At 31.5% G+C, this 19,760-nt stretch overlaps 2 protein-coding genes across 2 annotated transcripts in view; one reads left to right on the plus strand and one right to left on the minus strand.

The window, feature by feature from the left end:
* LOC125048843 (metabotropic glutamate receptor 2-like) overlaps nucleotides 1-19,760 on the minus strand; it is a 150,456-nt gene that overhangs the window by 34,069 nt on the left and 96,627 nt on the right. The window contains exons 8-9 of the mRNA XM_047647762.1: nucleotides 8,565-8,816; nucleotides 7,943-8,117 (exon numbers count right to left, since the gene is read on the minus strand). Coding sequence (XP_047503718.1) covers nucleotides 7,943-8,117; nucleotides 8,565-8,816 — 427 coding nt within the window. The remainder of the gene's footprint in view (nucleotides 1-7,942; nucleotides 8,118-8,564; nucleotides 8,817-19,760) is intronic.
* Nucleotides 15,520-19,706, plus strand: LOC125048844. The gene is made up of 2 exons (XM_047647763.1): nucleotides 15,520-15,809; nucleotides 16,523-19,706. Exon 2 carries the CDS (start codon nucleotides 16,556-16,558, stop codon nucleotides 18,932-18,934), a length of 2,379 nt encoding a protein of 792 aa, XP_047503719.1. The 5' UTR covers nucleotides 15,520-15,809; nucleotides 16,523-16,555; the 3' UTR covers nucleotides 18,935-19,706.

The following is a 19,760-nucleotide window of genomic DNA, read 5'->3' on the forward strand; positions in this document are numbered from 1 at the left end:
GAAAGTTTAACAGTAAAAATCTGAAAATATTCGAATTTTATTTACGAGTTACGAATATACTTAATAGTTTTCTATATCATTTACGACTTTGTCTAATCTACAATAATATAGATATTTAATCGTGTTTGAAGACATATTTTATGTATGTTATGTTTGAGGAAATTTTTCAGATCTCTGCCTCCGAGACATTTCGATTTAGAAAATAACGGGGAGAAGAAAATAATCCAACCGTTCATGGTAAATTTATTTATCCGCACAAAGCAAGGAATATGTATTTTATATCAAATGATAATCGATAGACTAATCATTATTTGTAAATAAATATATTTATATTTTATCTTTTTACATTGTTATATTTTTATATATTCGGCGTGATATTCTGAATATAGTACTGTCTACTTGGCTTGCCCGTCTGCTGTCATGTTTGTCATAATTATTATTTTTCTGTGAAACTATTGTAGAATACGTCCAATACTGTAACTTTATATAATATTGGTCTTCTTTCTGTTTCGATTAATGTGTTCTATATATTTGTTTACTGCTAAATAAATATACAAGAAGGTTTAGTAACTGTTTATATTCGAATTTCGTCTAGTATAATTAAACTCGTTTGGTCTTACTTACTTATAAAATTAAAGATTACAAATAAAAAACTAAGAAATACTAAAAATATTTATATTTTCTTTATTTCGTTTTTCTGTGTCTCAGCTAAAGATGTTATGCTCTTGAATAAATAAATAAAAATTGACTTAAATAAACGGTGGAATAATAAAATAATAAAAGCTAACTAAAATTCCCTCTTGAAGTTCTCTCTTAGGAGACCATTATTTCTATTCAAGTACCAATATCAGTTTCATTATAACTGAAACAAAACAAACTTGTCTTGAGGTAAGCCGATTTCAACGACTTACAACTCTTCGCGACTCTTGCAAGTTCTTGTTATGTGTTATTAAATCGAAACCTTAAGGAGTTTTGTTTTCATCTGCGTGTACCAAATGTGTGCTTTGAAATGTAATAATGGCATAGAGAGATTATAGCTGAACATACAGGAGTAGTTCTAGATAGTTTAATGGAGAAGAAATGAACTTCTTTTTAAATTATTTATTTATATTATAAGGTTTATGCAGTAAAGCATAGTTGTGAATAGAATACACATATACCTGCCTATCTTCCTTAAAATCTCTTTTCTGATTAGCTGTCCGAAAACTATGTTAATATAATTTAGAAATTATCAAGATTCATACGCTCTTTACATCTGTACATACATATATGTTGGTTTGTGTACGCTTCAAAAACTCAAAAAGTTCTGCACCGATCGAGCTGAAATTTTAGCATAATAATAATAAATTTTTATCACTTTTTTTCCCACAAGTATTGGAAAATTAAAGTTATATTAAATGTATTCTTTATTTTATTTCTGATTTCTCAACCATTCAATCACAATGTGCCACAGCGAAGCGTGGCGGGGTACAGCTAGTTGTCTATATTTCTTCACTTCTCGAGCTTTATCATATTTCTTTTCCTTACAATGGCTGCCTGGGATAGAATGCTTGAAGCGATAAGGTTGCCCGATGCCCTTCTAATAATTGAAGGGTCCGATTTAGATATGAGACTTAGCTCTCATTCCGGTACGTCAAAAATGTTTTAGATTTTGGCATACGGGGAACAAAGTTCGCACCTGGTCTCTTTACTGAATTTTACCCTAAATGTTATCATTGTACTCATTTTGTAGAGCAACAAAGTGTTAAATAAACAAACAACAATAAAGTTCTACGATGGTCACACATGTGGCATAAGTTTGAGCTTTAGTAGGTTGAAGTTTAATTACCGTTGTTTTTGGTCTGATTTCTACCTTACTTAAAAAAATAACAGACACAGAATTGTGTTTGTTCGACCTATTGGGATACACAAACAGTTCATCTATTAAACCGGATCAAAAGACATTGAGACGATTTATAAGACATAAGAAGCAAAAGTGCAATCGTTAAATAGACACAGAAATGTGTCTGCCCTTCACTGGAGGTTACTCACTCAACTTTTAATTGGAAGTCAAAAATTTAACACACACATTTAAGTTATTTTTATAACACAAACTAGCTGACCCGGCGAACTTCATTCCGCATAACAGTCCAATAATATCTTGTTAAACTTAATTTAGTATTTCATTAAGATAGGATGGTGACTTTGACTTTCTTATTTCGTTAACAGATGGCAACACATACTATTTGCATTCGTAAAATTAATTAATTAATTTATTGTTATTCGACAACTTATCCGATATTTTATTACTTATTTTGCTACTCGGAGCGGAGAAGAATCCACCAACACCACTAACATCGGTCCAGCCGATCTTGAGTTATAAGTGGTGTATCTAACACGACTTTTTAAGAAAAAACTTTTTAACCGGATTAAAGTTATGTATTGTTATAAATTTACAATTATTTAACATAATTTTAAATTTAACCGACGTTTCGCGTGCTTTACAGCGTGCGTGGTCACGGTGACTGAAGACAAAAGGTGTTGGATGTCAAAAAGGATCACATCTGTAGAAAAAAGTTGCATTATCTGTATTTATTTCCCCGGAGTTGGTTTCGACTAAAAGATGGAGGGTTTTGGCAGAAATGGCTCACGGCGTCCTCTATTTTCGCGGATTGTTTATATTGAGATTTTAATTTGGATATTATTGGATCCCAGGTGTTTGAAAGTTTTTTCTTTAAATGTGTAAAGGTTATGTCAATAAAAGGCAATACTATGTGTAACACGACTTTGTTTTATATATTTAGATATGATGTATAGTATAAAAACTTGAATAGCACTCATCGTCTTAATGCACGAGCCAGGTAATTCTAGGTGAAGCTAAAAGCTATTAGTGCTGACAGGAGGAAAAGGGTCACGTCAGGCTTACTGTAACTTAGTTTGCTTATGTGTTTCCAACGGGGAATAATCTAAGAGAAGTGAGACGAAAATAATGTTTTTTTGCAACGCCCTCGCAATTACTTAGTTGTTTTTAGTTGTTCTAAATGAAACTAATCTTTACTTAATTATTATAAAACTTTCCTTAACATTGGTCTCAAGAGTTTAAGAATGATATGTTTTTTTAAATACTACGAGGGTGACAGAATTGCAACCAAAATACATTCAAAAGTATTTTTTATCAAATAATTAATGTTTTTGTGTAACAAGGGGGTAATAAATAAAATGTATTTACACTTTATCGATCAATGCTACCTTGGTATATAGTATTTAGTTTTTTACCATGAATGTGTAGCATGTATGTAGGCAAAATTACTTTTTTAAATCATGCTTCTTTGAATCAAGGTAAATATAAAAAGTAGCCAATCTTTATTTAAGGATCCTAAGATTATGATACCGGCCCATTTCCACTTTAACTTTTTTGTATGAGTTACGACGACTGATATGTGTGAAAGGCTTCGTGTCACGTTTTTAACTTTGTCTTTAAGTTTCAACCGAAGAATATAACGCTTCAAAGCCCTTTGGCATACTCCAAAAGGCGGAGGATAAAGAAGGAAAATAATTTAAAGTTAATTTATTAGATAAACGTTTGTTCATCAATAAATGTTATTAAATTAATGATTCCGTCTAATAAAAAAGACCCAAAGAAGCTGTTACTGTTTGATCAGTCTTTTTGAGTTTAGCTAATTTCAGATACAGAGCCTGAATTGAATCCATCTATTGTCAGTCTTTAACCATATAAAATGCATTTCAATCTCGGATATATAAAAGTAAAACATATACAATTGTCAAAAAGTCAATAAAAAATAAACGTATTGCATTTCTTGTAAATATATCATTCGACAACTGAAATATATTGATGATTTAAAGCTAAGAAATGTTATTTTATTTCCAAGATTTTAATCCACCGGAAAGCAAGGTATTCTATTATTCAAATGCATGCATTTTATTCTCCTACAGGGCGCAGTTAGCACAAATTAAACACGGTAAATAAAAGTGAAATTTACTCAACGCGACCTTGTCACGTCGACTTAATGCAGGTCGGTATCACGTAACACTTTATCGTCCATTTATTATAGCAACACAGCACAATATTAACGTCTATATTTGTAGCATGAAATATTTTTTATGTGTATACTGAGTCGTAGGAAAGGAACTTTATTTAGTAGTTTTTAAAATAGTCTGAGGTCCTTCAGCTAAGCACTGAATCGCATAGAAAGTTACGTGCTGACTTTTGGACGTCAAATATTATAATAGGTACTAAAATCGACCTAAATCTCGCTTATAAGTGCTAAAATAAGATATTATATAAGTTATTAAATACCAAGCCAATTCAAAACGTTATGTCATTTGAACGATGTAAAAATTATATTCATGAAAAAATATCTATCTAACCCATTGATATACAAAAAACCCAAGATGCACAGTCTCGAATAAAAGTAACGCTCGAAAGTGTCCCGAAACACTATTTCTGTTCCTTTCTATAACAGTATGTCTATAACAGTATATGTTACAAGCATATATTATTGCAAAATCAACCTTACGCGAATTGCTTAAAGTTGTTATTACAACGCAGTTTATACGTACATAAAGCAATAAAATTTTACGACCGACCGTGGTCGGTAGGACAAGGTATTGAGTGGAGTCGAACATGACTTTTTTATTTACAACTATTTAACATAATTTTAAATTTATCCGACTTTTCGGGTGCTTTACAGCGTGCGTGGTCACGGTGACTGAAGACAAAAGGTGTTGGATGTTAAATAGTTGTAAATTTATAATAATACATAACTTTAATCCGGTTAAAAAGTTTTTCTTTAAATTAAAAAAAATTGTTAAATTGGCTACCTCCTGACCTACACTTTATATAGCGTAAATATATTTGTCAAAAACTACACACAAAAAAGTTCAAAAGTACATAAATTTATTTATAAAAAAAAACACAAATAAATAACATCGACTCCACTTATTACACGCGAGACTATTTGAAATGAGCGCACAATTTAGAATGTTGCGTTCATTTTTTGAGGACGTTTTTTAGACGTTGATTGTGCATCTTGGGTTTTTGTATATCAATGATCTAACCACTCGTTTGCAATACTCTTCTGTCTCTTTCTGTCAAATTGTGTTTAGGATTTTAAAAGAGACCAAAAATTACTCAATTTTTTTTAGTTTTTATGAATGAAGAGGTTAAACGCTAAAAACTTATGTTCGGGCTTTTAATTCCGTGAGTGCGTAAATATAAAAGACTTTATAAATTAAATACATTTTAATATATACGCATATCTAAGAATGTCAGCAATAATAGTGGCAGAAATCTCGACATTATCTCGCACTAACACCATTTCCATTTTAGTCACATAAATAATAGAAGAATGGAATTAAATTATGTAATTTATGCTTACACAGTCTGCTTTGTGTTTTTATAATTTATAAATTATTCTGAATGAGTGAAAGATAAACTTTCAGTGAAAATATAATTAACATTTAATTTTAATAAAATAATCTCATATAATTTATGTGCTAGATATTTTCTTGAATAATATAAATTTCCATTTATATTATATCATTTTACCAAACCGTATTTAGATTGATCACTCCTAAATTGAAGGAACATTGCTCACTTAAAAAGTACTTCGAGACCTATAAAATAGAAAGACAACTTTAGACCTGCCAAAGGAAGATAAATCATGTAGCCTTTACTGTCAAAAAATAATTAAAAGTAAAATGAAAATGAGTATAAATGTTATTATTTATAACATTACTTAACACGACATATTATGTGGTCCTACTTTTATATAAATAAGGATTCTGAGGTTTTGGCCAGTAAAATTAAAAAAAAGGTATATCTTGTGATACCTTTTCAATGACTTAAAGTCGGTCTTCCCTTGTAATGAACAAGCCATTCTCAATAATTGTTCCACTGATTTGACACCGATACTTTCGGATGTACATTTTGGTTGGTTTAAAATGGTTGGTTAAAAACGTTCTGTTCTGTTCTGGTTCTGGCAATTATAAACTAATGTTAAGTATTTCAGATTCCTATTTACTATGCGCCATGGCTAAGGAAACATATGTAGTCTGAGAGAAGATGAGTCGCATCGCCGCTCGATTATTTTATAAATATCTCTTATGTGTTCGTTCCCATATATACATACATACATACTCCTCAGAAACGGCTCGACCGATGTTCCATGTTGGTATGTACTAAAAAGGTAGGCTAAGTAAAATCGCATTAAGAAGAAATGATGTTCGCGGGTGTAGCTAGTATTATATATATTACCATAAATGCAATAAAAAAACTAATAAACCGTTAACTTCGTTATAACTCTAACGTGATTGCTAGTCACAAAGAAACGTCTCGTCACGGATCTATTCAATCAGAAGACGGATCGAAATAATGAATAAATTGAGGACAAAAATCTCATTTTTCCTCAAAGAGCAATAAGTAATTGGGACCGTATCTAGCTATCAAGTCATAAATTGGCCGGTTTTGTTATTTAAATCGCGTCCCAAAGGTTTTTCTACGTGATTTAACTTTAGGAGAAGATAAATTCACTATTAAAATGGAGAACTAATGTCGGTGAATATTGGAAGTTATTTTTTATTGTGACCTACTTCGATGGCAAAAAGGCAATTTGAATATCTCCTGTGAAATGAACTTGCTAAAGCTTCAATTAATTCACAATTCAATGCTCTTTTGAGGAGGGTTTCGTTTTTATTATAATCATATTAAGAAGTATTTAGTCTAAGCGATTTTTATGCTACTTTTCAGAAAGCTGTTAAAAACATCTTCTTGTGACTGGAGCTGTTGGGAATTGTTTTAGTTGAGACTATCTGTTGCTAAACAATTTAAAGTTGTTATTTATTACGTAGTTACTAAAATTTTACCTACATACTTACTACTACGTTTACCAATATACTTTTTATGCACTTTTGAAATGTTAAAGCCTCCGTAGCTCTTTTTCAAAATAAAATTTATATATTATTTTATACGAGCACTGTTTAGTAAAATGTCACATGTGTTAGAGCAAGAGCCCAGGACGGCCAGACCTTCGTTATTTAATAAAAGCTGAAAGTTCTTCTGTGCGCGTCCCCTATACAGGTAGGTACAACCAGAGACTATAGAGTTTGGGTAGTGGTTACTTGGGCAGGTAACAGGTAGTAAAGGTGTATAAAATAGTACCTTAAATTCGTCACCTGTTATGTGGACCGGAGAAAATGTTATTTTATATATAGTATATTTTTACAATCAAATGAGCAATATCAAAAATAATCTTCAATCGAAAATGGTAGAAATCTGTAAGCTTGAGAATTAATAGGCTTACGAATGAAATTTCAATTTAAAAGCGACTTTTCGTCCGAAAATTTCTTTCATAAAACAGTGTATCTCCGACAAAAGCGGTTTCATATTTTCGAAACAAGCTGAACGGTAGTTCAATTTTGTGAATCCTGTAAAGCCATTTAGCCTACGTTTGTGCTGAGGTTTTAAATTCTGTATGAATTATTTTACCTTCATCGCTATAAAAACGAATAAAGCGAGTTTAGAGAGGTCTGTTATTCTCGTTACTTCCACAGAATAGATGTGATTGTTTCGTTTAGAATTTCAAATATATGTTACGTTGTTTAAGTATCTATAATACCTCTTATTTATTTCGGATTAGTAATGATAATACTTACGGTCTAAGGATATATTTTTGGAAACGCTTTAATTTACTGTATGACATCTTTGCCATACACCTCTTTTATTTTCAAAGCAGACTTGTTTACTGCGCGTTCCTCTCTTTTATATGGTAAATAACTTGATAACCATACAACAAACATTACTTAAAATGTAATTAAATAATAAAACAGACGTATCTACGTATATATATTTATCCTACCTAGGTCGTGATGATTCCAAAACAATACTACGAAATGACAATGAAATAATATAGTAGAGTATCATCGTCACATATATAACACATACCTTATAGCATATGCGAAAGCCATGACAGCGTCACTAACAAACTGTAGCTGCCTTTCAAACTCCGTGTTCTCTACTGTAAGCCGCTCCAATCCTGAACATCTTCTTTTCTGGTGACCGTTGTAAGGGGTTCGAGGAGATCCAGGGTAGCGGCATTGGAAATGGTGTTCCCAGAATTCTGTAAAATATTAGCGTTACAATGACCGCCTCCGTGCTTGAATTGTTAACGTATGACCCGAAAGTTCTGGATTCGATTCCGATCGAAGCAATTATTTTTTATTAACTTATTTGGCTTAAGAAAATAAAAAAACAGATATGTATCTCCTTCATTGAACTCAAAAAATACTTTAATAATTTAATTGTTTTTATGTTCCCGTAACGTTATCATAATACATTTTTAAAATGAATACACATAATAGAAAAGGTGGGGACATTATAAATTTATTACTGTCTATAAAAAAATATATCACAAAATACAACAATTTGAAGATACTGTCAATGAGAAAAATTTTGTATAAATACAAATCATAACACAGACGCTTTGGGGCATTTATTAATTTATTTATTCACATCCTTGAAGCTTTTTTAAAGCATTATTTAATATTTTCAGTTAGTAAAAACTTACCAACAAACCAAGGATTTCGTCGATTATTCTTCATATTGAGACCGAGAAAATACTCCTTGAATCCAATCACATCATTGGCTTGAGGTTGCACACTAATGGTGCCCTCTACAGCTCTCTCATTACCATCAGAAACCAAGGTCCTTGCGCTCCATCCATCCGATCCAACCCAGGAGAATGAGTGAGTGGCGTTTGCTCTTTCTACCGCGCGCATCACCCCAGCCACTTCTTGATCTGATCCGAATATAATTGCTCCTAAAACAATACAATCTAGATTAACATCTTCGATAACGTTGTTTATTAAATACATTTATTTAAAAAAACAAAATGCACTAAATATATAAAATAAACATATTTATATTGATTGGTCTTGAGGAGAAGAGATTTCAATTAAGAAGTTATTAAATTATTTATATATTAAGATCCCATTAGTCATACTCTTTGAAGTTTTTAAATATGGACGTTGTGCGTTGCAAATTATACTATACACTCTATTTTAATAGTGAAGTGAAGGAAACCGGTATCTTAGTCTTAAAATCAAATGGCAATAGGAAGAGGAAGAAAATTAAAAAAGAAAACACACTAAGGAGTTACAATATAGATAAAATGTTTCGGTACAAAAACAAAGTCCTATGTAAAATTAGGGATAGATGATTGATACCTCAATAGGTATGCAAAGGGATTTTTTTATTCACAGACAATTAAAACACAAAGAAAAGAAAATAATCTGTGGTTTAAATTCTTGACTTAGGGGGTAAAAATGACAGTTTCTGTCGGCAAATTTTCATACAAATTTAGTTTTCGACTTTCTACATACACTCCTGTTAAGGCATCTTGAGTAAGCCCCCTAGAAGTTAAATGGTATTGATCGCCACTCTTACAAAATTTGTTAGTGTGTATAGATCTATTGTCACGAAGTATCTGTGGCATCATAACTATGAGAAAATATTTAAAAAAGCGGCGAAATGTATTATAAATTAACATTTATGCAGTTATTGCATATTCAGTTTATTTTGCTGCTTTACAACCACAGTTCAATTATTATTAATTGAAGTTAAATAGGCAAACGTTAATGGTATAATTGAATTATGAGAGTAATTACCATTTATATTTAAATATGTATTTATTAATATATTCCAAATACATTAATTTAAATTGTGTAAATTTATTATAAATTATTGTTTTTATTTAAGACAATATTAGGTAAAAACTACATTACAATAAATTCGTCAGAAAATGCCGTCATTAGGATACTTTGTTAGGAAGTATTTATAATAACATAGCTACTAATAATTGAGTCACTAAAATTGGAACACCTTTTGAAGATACCTCATGATTAAAAATCTTTTTTTCAGGCGTGCAATTGTAAAAGTAAATTATAATTGAAACGTTAAAACTGGGCCAATAATTTTTTATTTTTATTATTGAGTATTTAATGTATGTAGTTACTTAAATCTCCCATAATAGGAGAGGATCTGGCGCCGTGTGGCTATAGCCACACTATCTTGGTTATAAGTTATAACCAATTGTATCCGTCATCCTTCATCATGTTCCTATCGCGAAAGCAATTTCTCATCCATAACAAGCTTTGCCAGCCCTCGATTATAAGGTTTTTCTATAAGATATACGAAGGGTCACCTGTGTGAAAACTTTATTATTACTTATTTGTTTATGAGAGTTTCGATTGAAACAACGCAGGTTCTTCAACAATAGAAGCTAAGGCCTGCGGATTATATGCTACGTACGATAACTTAGATAATAGCGGTGTAAGATATATATTTCGTACACATAATTAAAAATCGGCATAAGTGTCTTTTTCCAAATTACTTTATATTACGTATGTATAATATCTCCTCATTCTGTAGCAGCTAACACTAGTACTATAGAATTCTACATACTCTTTCTCATACAAAGTGTGTTTCTTTAAAGAATTCATTTTATTCTTTACTAGAAAAATCTACTTTATAACTTACCTTTCTAAGTTTAACATTTTCCATTTTAAGACTTCCGCAACTTTAATTTTAATATTATATTCAAAATTACCTTTGAATAAAAGACCTCGTTGACACCAGGAAGTAAAAAAATGTAATTTGCAAAGATGCCACTGTTTTGTTTGCTATTGTTTATCTTTTATAAAGGGCTAAATTTCCTTTTTTAAATCATAGTAAAAGCGTTTCTTGCTAAGCGAGATTTAAGTTTAACTTAATAATAGACAGAGGGAGGTAACATGAATTTCTATATATGTATACAGCATGTTAGTAAATAATAAGAAAAATATTTTTTTTATATAATAGGGAGCAAACGAGCTTGCGGGACGACCAAAAAGGGCAGTCTACGCAGCCCATTTTTAGTGGGTGCGTTGCCGGCCTTTGAGGGAGGAGTAGACTCGCTTTTTAAACATTTGGAGGTCGTATCTCTGAGGGAAGTCGGGGAGTCGATTCCACAGTTCGCTAGTTATATTATAAAAATGCGATTAATATATGAAGTAATATTGATTAAACTTAAACCAAGGGAACGTATCAATAACAGTCAGCCAAGATCTGAATCTTTTATACCAACGATCCGAATGCGTTAATCCGAAAATAAGACGGTAACAACCAATATGCTATGTGACTCTCTATAAAACTCTTTTTTAATCCTAAAAATACAAACTTTAGATTGTACTACTACTTCAATATATCTGTGTAATAATTTAGGAGTGAAGGTTACCACTGAAATATTTAAAGCAAAAATTAAAGTTTTAATACCAGCCGCAAGTATTTAAAAGCGCTTTAACTAAAATTATACAGATTCTAACGTTTATTTATGATAAATTCCTCCGCTTGTGTAGGGGTTTCTTTGTATAGTGTGGTTTTTGGTTTTAGTGAAAACCTCGTAAGTTTCATATTAAACGTAAGTATGTTTTTTAAAGAAATCATCGTAAGTTTCATATTAAACACACCATTAAAAAGTATGTTTTTTAATGAAATAATTTAAAAAGCGACTATAAGATAACTTTTAAAGATAAGAAAATAATCATTTTATTAGTCGATATCAATTACTACTAATGAGCTCTAGCTCTAGTCTTTTCTGTGTTAAAATAAAAAAATTAAGTACAAATATTAAAGCTAGTAAAGTGCAGACAATGATTGATTGTATTAATTAAATACTAGCATTTAAAATTACACAAAAAGATGCTAACTAACTGAAATATATTATTATAGCGAGCAAGTGAGTGCGCAGAAGCACACATTCTATTACATAACTCTCGTACTTTGGTATATCGCCACTTTTTAGATTAAGAGCAATTATTTTGTTCTTATTAAAATCACAATAACATTCGAACCCGATACCTATATCCGCAGTCAAATATCCTAACTCTAGGTCAATGAGGGGATCCTATAGGTGATATAAGTGATCAGATTTTTTGAAACGTAGACAGTACATTATTTTTACCTGTGAATAACATCGCATCTATGACAACAGACACGGTGCTTTTATCTATATCTATAATAATATTATAAAGAGGAAAGGTTTGATTTTTTGTTTGTTTGAAATGAATAGGCTCCGAAACTACTGGACCGATTTCAAAAATTCTTTCACCGTTGGCAAGCTTCACTATTTCCGAGTGACATAGGCTATGTTTCATTTTCAAAAAAATTAGGGATGCTTACTAAAACTTGAATAATTTAACCCAAGGTGTAAAAAAATTAACAAAAAACTTCCTTCCATCGCGTGCGCTGCGAAAACTATTAATGATAGAACAAAATGATGTATAAAATTTTTCAGGACACATCACTATCTATAAAAAATGCACGGCAGCATGTCTCTATCTTTTATAGTCACGTGACAATAAGCGTCCTTTTATTATTATTTTTTTTTAATTAAAATACCACCGCTAGAAAAGGCTTTTTATCCGTACCTAGGTATTGATCCTTATCAAAATAATTACCAACGTTTCACATAAGCTACAATTTAATGGCATAACCACCAAAAAAGCATGGTGGATTGGTGTTCTCCTGCCTTTTCTCTTGAATAGTTTACTACTACTATGTAATATAACAAAAATCTTAGCCACAGCAACGCTTGGCCGAGACTACTAGTTCACTATAAAACGTCACAGTGTTTCCTTTAAAGTAACGCTGAATGTTCGATCTAACCGAAAACAAATCTCTCTACCCACGACCCTTGTGATAAGGAGCGTGCCCAGTTCAGCGTTCTAAACGTTCATGATTACTTATTGACGGGATTCAATTTGTGTAACCACTATAGCGAAAAATTGTCTCCGAGCACAGCTGCCGATTGGAGCCATTCAAACGATTTATCGGCTCGGGTGAAGGGTTGTGTGTACCCTTTCGCACAGATTCTGAAGGTCAACGGAGGACTTTTGCTAAGTGGCTTTGATTTGCGATTGTTTTTAGGACTTGAGATAAGGCTTATATAAATAAATGTTTTCTTTGTATACGTTCGTTAAGTATTGCACAGCACTTATATTAAAACAGGGAGAGGATAGAAAATATTAGAAGTTTTGAGGCGAATCATGGCGCATCAACTCACTAAAAATTCTGAAACTGTTAATCCAAGGTCGAGAACTTAAACTTCGGCTGTGCCTAATGGATATTTCATTCTATGTACGCTATAAACTGTGAGGTGAGAAAACTGACATGTATTAAGGCCCAAATGTGATAATTTGTGTCAGCCACAGCTGGCTATGGCCTATAGAGAATATTGATTAACTAAAACAAGAATTACCCTGGACTTTAGCCCACTGAGGTTTACGTTAGTAAGTACGTTAGTAAACCTCAGTTACGTTTACGTTCGTTACGAGTTACGTTTGAAATTATATTGGATTTTATTCGATCTAAAACTATCGATTGAAAACATTAAAAAAATGATATAATGCTCCACTTTGGATAAACTAGGGTAAACTACAAAAACTTGTGACGAAAAGGTCCGAGTATCGTAAATGGCAGCTGTTACGCTAAAATACGGACAAACTGGTCACACCGTACACGTTATGCGTAGTGTATAATAGGTTTCAGACGCCTTCGATCTTCTTGGTTAATTTAATATTTACACTAAGCGCGAAGCTATATAGCGATCGAAATAATAATGTATTACAAAAAAGTTTGAGCAGCGCTCCGTGGACGAATAAAGAACTAAAAATGTAATCGTTACATTAAACTCTGATTTTTCATTACGTAGAATTCTGTTTTTCATAAGTGTTGCTAAAAAGTGTTTGCCACCAAAAGGGACAAATTTGACCCATTTGAGGGCAATAAAAAATGCTACGTATTTTTTTATGTTTTACCTACAAAAAGGTAAATCTAAATATTTACTTTCTTAAGTGACCTAATACAAAAATAATAAGTATTTCAATATCACGAACAATATATCGAATTAACTTTAATTACTTTATTTTATTCATTCTGGCATCAACGCCTACTAATTCCAGGTCTAGTAAACCTTTTTGAAAAAATAAAATGTATAGACTCAGATATTCACACTCGTATTGAAATTGAAAAATGTGCCCGGCCAAAAAGGTTTGTAATCTCTGACATGACATGTCAAAAAATGATAGCTGTCAGAATTCTATGGAATTAAAAATCAGAGTATATATACATACGTTCGATTAGACCTCGTTATTATATTGACGTATATGAATACTTGACGAAGCTATAGCGAAGTTCGTATCCAGGACTTTGATAGCATAAAATGCGTGTGTTAGTCTGCATTTTGCACCTTTGATGCATTTTAAGTCCCGATCCGTTCATGTACCTTTGACTTAAGCTTAGGTTTCCTAGAAAAGCGGTGCCGTTTACTAACGGCCGTAATGTAACGTTGGGTGACGTCACCCATACGTTGTCTATAAATAACATCGGAGTAGGTTTTCTAGAGAACGTTGAGTGTCACCGTAACGTCAAATAGCGGTGCTATCATTTGCATGATGGCCGTCATAGCGGTGATAAACAGTAGTTCAAAGTTTTTCGCGTGTAGCGGTGCGCATAATTAATACAATGAGTGGAAACGTGAGTTGGACGAGCGAAAATGTTTTTTTTATTATGTTAAAAAGTAAAGACGGCCATTATTAACACTGGTAAAATGACGGCTGTTAGTTAACGGCACCGCTTTTCTAGGAAACCTAAGCTTAGCTTAAGGTAAAGCCAAATTAAGGTGTTACGAGAAAATTTTAATAGTAGGAAGCATCCTAATAACAATTACTGCGATTCCACTGACAATGAAAAACTTATTTTCCCTATACGAGGGATGTTATTCTGTATTAATCTTTAAAAGCCATGAGCCACTTATTTTATATAAAAAGCCTTGAATTTACCCTTGCTCAGAATAATGTATGTACCAGGAAATCATAGAAACGGAAGCAAGTTAGCTATTCACCCTTCGCATTTTTTTGCAAGGGTGTTGTTTGAGTGACGGATGTTTACCAGTAACAAAGAGTACGCTATTATAAGGAGTAAAAATATTATGCATTTAAGATTTTGTTTCTTTGTTAGAAGGTATGTACCTACATATACAGTACATTGTGTTTAATCTACGCGAGTACTATAAAAACGAAGATTTGTCGGAAATAAACGATGTTTTTACCATTAGAATGTAGACGTAAACAATACGACCTTATGTTTTTACACTTTATTTGCAACGGTTTAATTGACTGTCCTGACTTATTGTAGCTTTTACTATTTCACACCCCTTCTTCATACAATACAAGGCAAACTCAACTATTTAAAATTCCTCGGTCTAATACAAACTATTTACGTAACTCAGTCATGTATCATATACCTTCAGATTATAACACAAATTACCAGAAAATAGATATATTTAATGTAACTAAAATTTAAAAAAAAAAAAAATTAAAAAACTCTGGTATCTTTTATTAATAATGGCTTTGTTATTCTTCCTTTATATTATATATATATTATAATAATCGATGAATCTTAGAACTTAGAATTTAGAATTTATTATAAATACATATCGCACATCCGCTCAAATAACGTCATAACTCGATAAAATGTCAAATGACTTTAATTGTACCATTCGTATCAGAATAACACATACTTCATGCTCATAAATCGTCATAGACGTAGTTCAATTATTTGTCCCTAGATGGCACTTGTGACGTTCTATTGTTTACCGAAAGTTGTGCCGCGGCGAACATAAACAGTGTCATGTTACGACTTGCGCGAGGTGGTCATACGGGCGTTGTTCAGTAAAAGTGAATTGTGTCGAATCAAGACAGTCTTTGTAAACGAGGTAAGTAACATTTTATTTTCTTTTTTGCAACTAAACTGATGCTTGTCGAGTTATGCCAGTATACGTGATTGAAACAATTCAATTTACACATTTGTTAATCACTAATAATGACCTATGCAGAGTTATGGCGGTATACGTGATTGAAATTATATTATTAAACATGTTTGTTTATCACTAATACTGACCTATGCAGAGTAACGACGGTATACGGGATTGAAACAATTCAATTTACACATTTGTTAATCACTAATACTGACCTATGCAGAGTTACGACGGTATACGTGATTGAAATTATATTATTAAACATGTCTGTTTATCACTAATACTGACCTGTACTAATGTATGACAGTATATGTGATCGGGATGATGGCACAATATGTTTTATTAGATAATAAATCTGAATTATGTTGAATTTTGACTTTATTCATAAATAAAACGACTGAAAATAAAACTATGTGTCAGCAAGAAAACTGATTTGTCTTCAATTATGCTCGTGTTTTTGACTATGATTATTAATAAAGTGATAGATTTATTAATTTAAAATTATCGTATAGTGATAGTATAAAATTATTTTAGGTACTGTTTACGCATAATGTTTTTTTTTAATTCCCTGAGGCCACATTGTTGTTTTTTTTTTAGTTTAAAACCTTAAAAAATGTTTAGGTAGGTATTTAATTGTTTTTAACTAATTGTGTTGTTCATCTTGTTCTCAGGTGTTATTCGGTTTGGCGGTGTCACTTGTAACTATGTCCAGATCCAGAAAAATATTGTCATTATGTCTGGAACCCAATGACCATCATAACACAGTAACTGATGACTTGTCTATTGTGGCGGAAGATACGCAACCAAAAGATGTAGAAGAAAATTGTGACACGTCAAATAAAGAGAATACATATCATATAAATGAACCTACTACACACATTCCCAACTTACAGGTAGAATGTAATAGAATAGAGAATGAAGACTGTAATTTGCAAGAACCCGAATCTACGGGTGAAGAAACAGACGATTCTGTTAAAGATCGTGATTATAAATTGTCTTCCAAAAAGCGTAGCAAGAATTTAGTAGTTTCTCGTCAGCGATCATCTAGTACTTCATCTACAAATTCCTCTTCGTCTAGTTCATCCTCATCTAGTTCATCTTCATCTAGTTCATCCTCTTCTGATACTCCTTCGTCTAATAGAAATTCTCCAACATCTACCTCTGTACTATTGTCACTTAATAAACAAACAAATCAAGACAACAATGAATGCTTGCCTTCAACTTCCAAAGAAATTAACTTAAATAGTATTCATTCTCCAATACCAAACGAGACCGTAGTACAGGGAAATTTCAATACACGTAAGAGACGCCGTGGAGAGGCACAATGGAAGCAGAATATAACAAAAGTTTTACGAAACTCTGGATTACCCTATCAAACGAAGTCCGGACGAAATATTTCTAAGAAACAAATGAAACCAAGTTGTGGAGAAGGTTGTAGACTTAAATGCAGCTATTTTCTTACCGATGAAATAAGAATTCAAATCTTTGATTCTTATTGGGCTTTGAAAGATTTAGAGAAACAGAGACTATTCATTCACAAACACATACAACAGATAGAGATAAAGTTTCGGTCTACCAAAGCACAGAAAAATCGAAAAATCAACTATGCATTTTACTTTGAGGTTGAAGGTTCATTAAAAAGGGTTTGCAAAACAATGTTTAAAAATACATTGGATATTAATGATAGAACAATTAGAACTGTAACAGAGAAATCTACTGGAGGATTTTTGAAAGAAGATGAAAGAGGGAAACACGGTAAACATTATACTGTAGGTGACACTATAAAAAATGATATAAGAAATCATATAAAACGTATACCGAAAATTGAAAGTCATTATTTAAGAGCACAAACAACACGAGAATACATTGATGGAGGAAAGACTATATCTGACTTACATAGAGATTATGTGAATGAATGTAAACAAGATGGACGCAACTTTGGAAACTACGTAATGTACAGTCGTATTTTTAACGGTGAATTTAATTTAGGATTTTTTGTGCCAAAAAAAGACAGATGTGAATTATGTGTAGCTTATGAAAATGCAGTTCCCGAAAGTAAACTGTTGCTCAAAAAAAAATATGATGAACATTTAGTGGACAAGGTTTTATCCAGGGAAGAAAAAAAGCGAGATAAAATAGCCCTAAAAGAAAACAAAAACCTGATTGTATCTGTATACGATTTACAAGCAGTTTTACAGGTACCTCGTGGTGATGTTTCTGTTTTTTATTATAAGAGCAAATTAAATAATATGAACTTTACGATAAGCAAATTGAAAGCAGAAGAATCGGGAAAAAAGAAAAAAAGGCAACAGACTGAAGACGATAGTTACAATGGAGACACTATTGTAAATAACAGTATTACCGATTGTTATTTTTGGCACGAGGGTCAGGGTAATCGGGGTTCAGATGAGATTGGTAGCTGTTTGCTTAAATATATAGAAAAAGAATTGCATGATTACGAGGGTGACCAACTAGCTGATATAGTTTTTTATTCGGATAACTGTTGCGGCCAAAACAAAAATAAGTTTATTGTTGGATTGTACATGTATGCAATATTGAAGTTTAGTAATTTAAATTCTATTACTCATAAATTTTTGATAGCCGGACATACGCAAAACGAAGGTGATGCCATACATTCGGTAATCGAAAAGCAAATAAAACGTTCCTTGAAAACTGGTCCAATTTACGTGCCAAGTCAGTACGTACAAATAATTAAAGAGGCTAAGAAAACTGGGGAACCACTAAGAGTTAATGAACTATCACACACCGATTTTATTAATTTAAAAAGATTAGTTAGTGATCTAGGTATTACTACTTTAAATAAGCTAAAGATTTCTGAAGTTAAAATGATGATGATTACCAAAGCCGCACCAAATATTTTAAAGTACAAAACGTCGTACACTGACATTGAATGGTCTGAAACTAATTTACTTTCTCGAAATAAAAAAATAATAGTTCCTGATCTAAAGCAAGTTTATGCTGCTAAAATAGAGATTAAGGAACGGAAAAAGAATGACTTAATGACATTACTTCTTAACAACCACATTCCTAGTTTTTATGCCAACTTTTATAATAGTTTATAAGTTTAATTATTTTTTATTACACTGTCTACTCTCGTGTTATTGCACAGCTGATTGTTATAAGTACTTAAAGTATTTTATTTTGATAGAAGTTCATTTTTAGACTTACTGTTACAAATTGTGATTTTAAATAAGTATTGAAATACCTAGATTATTTAATTTTCATAGAGTGTTTATATATTATAGTGATAGAGTGTGAATTGTTTATTTTTCAGTTAAGACGTTGTAAATTATAAGTTCCTTAATTTGATTTATTTTTTCAATGCTATAGAGGTGTACTACCCTCGTTTTAATTAAACTGTTGATCGTTTTGAAGTACATAGATTATTTAATTTTGATAGAAAGTTGTTTTTTTTTCAGTTATAAGTTTGAAAATTTAATTGTCTTTATATAAAAAGGCATTTCAAAGTCTAATATGTGTGTAATACACGTTATATTAAAGAATATATTATTGTATTTCATTACAAGTTAAAAATACTTGTGTCATTATAATAAACAAATTATAATAAAACTTTGTATTTTTTGTACATATAGTGTCACAACCCAGATTATTTCAATGTTTTTTTCAGGATTTTCAGATTACTAATAATATGAATTTATAGAGCTTAAAAAAACATTATAACTCGGTGAAGAAAGTTTTCTTCTAAAATAGTTCCCTTTTTAATTATGATCCAAAAACTAAACAAATTAAGTTGGGTAAACTTTAAATGTCTTTCCTGAAAAATGTAGTTTTTGGAGTTGTGACGTTATTTGAGCGGAGGTGCGATATATACTTTGTATTTTTTTTTCGTATATATAGGTGAAACTGTGCTTTGTTTATGTTTGAATG

The sequence above is a fragment of the Pieris napi genome, chromosome 4 (assembly GCF_905475465.1).
Source record: "Pieris napi chromosome 4, ilPieNapi1.2, whole genome shotgun sequence".
NCBI lineage: Eukaryota > Metazoa > Arthropoda > Insecta > Lepidoptera > Pieridae > Pieris > Pieris napi.

What these genes read in the sequence shown, in the direction of transcription:
- LOC125048844 (XM_047647763.1), top strand. Translation starts at nt 16,556, where the DNA reads ATGTCCAGATCCAGAAAAATATTGTCATTATGTCTGGAACCCAATGAC.